Source organism: Oryx dammah, unplaced genomic scaffold, assembly GCF_014754425.2.
Source record: "Oryx dammah isolate SB20612 unplaced genomic scaffold, SCBI_Odam_1.1 HiC_scaffold_29, whole genome shotgun sequence".
NCBI classification, from domain to species: Eukaryota; Metazoa; Chordata; class Mammalia; order Artiodactyla; family Bovidae; genus Oryx; species Oryx dammah.
In genome coordinates, this window is record NW_024070213.1 from 59,194,526 (window position 1) to 59,197,528 (window position 3,003).

At 35.4% G+C, this 3,003-nt stretch overlaps 1 protein-coding gene across 1 annotated transcript; it reads left to right on the top strand.

Moving 5' to 3' along the window:
- Positions 1–1,741: 1,741 nt before the first annotated feature.
- Positions 1,742–2,680, top strand: LOC120857375 (olfactory receptor 6C68-like). The gene has a single exon (XM_040232820.1). It carries the CDS (start codon positions 1,742–1,744, stop codon positions 2,678–2,680), a length of 939 nt encoding a protein of 312 aa, XP_040088754.1.
- Positions 2,681–3,003: the final 323 nt, after the last annotated feature.

Sequence of the window (3,003 nt, forward strand, 5' to 3'; positions counted from 1 at the left end):
GGGAGGTAAGGTAGTCTGGCATTCTCATCTCTTGAAGAATTTTCTACAGTTTGTCATGATCTACACAGTCAAAGGCTTTGGCATAATCAATAAAGCAGAAGCAGATGTTTTTCTGGAACTCTCTTGCTTTTTCTATGACCTAATGGATGTTGGCAATTTGATATCTGGTTCCTCTGCCTTTTCTAAATACAGCTTGAACATCTGGAATTTCATGGTTCACGTACTGTTGAAGCCTGGCTTGGAGAATTTGGAGTTTCACTTTGCTAGCATGGGAGATGAGCACAACTGTGCAGTAGTTTGATCACTCTTTGGCATTGCTTTTCTTTGGGATTAGAATGAAAACTGACCTTTTCCGGTGCTGTGGCCACTGCTGAGTTTTCCAAATTTACTGTCATATTGAGTGCAGTGCTTTAACAACATCATCATTCAGGATTTGAAATAGTTCAACTGGAATTCCATCACCTCCACTAGCTTTGTTCATAGTGATGCTTTCTAAGGCATGTAGTATTATGATTATATTTAATTATATGGATATATGACTTAGACTGAAGTAAGTCGCAGGAAGATACATGATGGAGTGCTTTATAATGGCTGCTGAGGTTCAAATCCAGACAGTAAGTGTCTGAGAAATAAATGCAGCATGAAAAAGTAAAGGCAAAAATGTGGACTTGAAAGAAATGAAAATGGAGGAAAGAGAGTTTCATGGTGAGGATATTCATCAACTTTTGCATTGACTTTTTAACCATAATAGAACATGTAAATATGCTTCAACCTGAGTGTTAAATGAAAGCATCAAAGTACACCTTTTACATCCTTCAGCAGTTCATTCATTGCACTCAGCATTACGTCACAATGTGATGAAGGGTGTAACAAAATAGCCAGACTGTATTACACAGTGTTATCCAATGAGAAGATCCAAGATATAGGTAGTTAAGCTTAGACTAGAAACTTAAGATTACAAATGTAAATGCTTTAGAATAAAGACATGTTTTGCCATTATAATGAATTCTCAATCTTTAGAAAGCAACAATTATGTTTTAGAGAAAACTGAAAGTTTAAAATCCCAGGTGGCACAGTGGTAAACAACCTGCCTGCCAATGCAGGAGACACAGAGATATAGGTTCAGTCCCTGGGCTGGGAATATCTCCTGGAGGAGGAAATGGAAAGCCATTCCAGTATTCTTGCTTGGAAAATTCCATGGACAGAGAAGCCTGGTGGGCTACAGTCCATAGCATCACAAAGAGTCAGACACGACTGAGTGAGCATACAAAATTTTATTTTAGGATTTTAATATTTCCCAAATTCTAAAGCAAAAGAATGAGATTGAAGTTAATATTTTTTTATTTACTTATGAGTTAAAGGAAACATTTGGCCATATAAAAAGATCTATAATATACAAAACGAAAAATTAATGTAATTACTATACCACCCAGGCTAAAAGTTAAATCCTTAATTAATTATGAATTAATTTTGGAGTTTACTAAAAGAAAAGTTAGGTTGCAATTCAGCAACTAAAACATATTTGAAAGTTTCACTTGATCATTAGGTACAAATAGATGGGGAAACTCAGCTCATGTAAAACAAGAAATGTATTCCTTACATCAATAAGTAAAACCCATGGATATTGGATGACTCAAATAACCAAGACAGTTCTCATCATTGGCTGTTTTCATCATTGAATTCTGCAGTTCAAATCTCTCTGACATTTACAGGTGGGTTTGGCAAAGTCAAGGAGTCAATAATGAGAAATCACACCGCAGTAACTGTGTTCATCCTTCTGGGACTAACAAACGATCCTCAGTTGCAGATTTTGCTCTTTATTTTTCTATTTATCACCTACATTTCGAGTATAACTGGAAATCTGACCATCATTACCCTAACCTTGATGGATCCTCACCTTAAAACGCCCATGTATTTTTTTCTCCAAAATTTCTCTTTCTTAGAAATCTTGTTTACAACTACCTGTATTCCAAGATTCCTCTACAATATATCAACTGGGGACAGAGTGATTACCTATAAGGCATGTTTCATACAACTATTTTTAACCGATCTCTTTGGGGTAACTGAATTTTTTCTCTTGGCAGCCATGTCATATGATCGCTATGTGGCCATCTGCAAACCCTTGCATTATATGACCATCATGAGTAACAAACTGTGCAAAACAATGGTCATCTGCTGCTGGATGGCAGCACTTATGACTATCCTCCCACCACTCGGCTTAGATTTTCATCTGGAATTCTGTGATTCAAACATCATTGACCATTTTGCCTGTGATGTATCACCTCTCCTGAAGATCTCATGCTCAGACACATGGTTAATTGAGCAGATGGTTATAGCCTGTTCCGTACTGATCCTCATCATCACTCTTCTTTGTGTAGTTCTCTCCTACATTTACATCATAAGGACAATTCTAAAATTCCCTTCTCTTCAACAAAGAAAAAAAGCTTTTTCTACATGTTCTTCCCACATGATTGTACTTTCCATCTCTTATGGCAGTTGCATTTTCATCTATATCAAGCCATCTGCAAAAGAAGAGGTAAATATTAACAAAGGTGTATCACTACTTATTTCTTCCATATCACCAATGTTGAATCCTTTTATATATACTCTGAGGAATAAGCAAGTTAAACAAGCCTTTGATGACTCACTCAAAAAAATTGCATTTCTCTTAAGAAAGTAAAGTGTACCTGTCAATAAGCCAGCTCCAAAGGTGCACATCTATCTCATTTTCACAAATTTAAGAGAGAATTTCATATTTTTTTAGCTTGTAGACCAATCAGCTTGACTTCAGAGCCACTTAATCATTAATTTTCCCTTCCATTCATTTACTGAAGAACTAATTATTGAACATTGCTCTATGAAGAACAAAATATATCACTTATAATTCTTTAACCAGACTTACCATGTTTAAGTCATTCCTTTTACTTCTTTTAAATTATATTCCCAGGTATTATATATTATTGGCATAGAGAAGTCTTTCCTTTTTTAGAATTATAATTGATA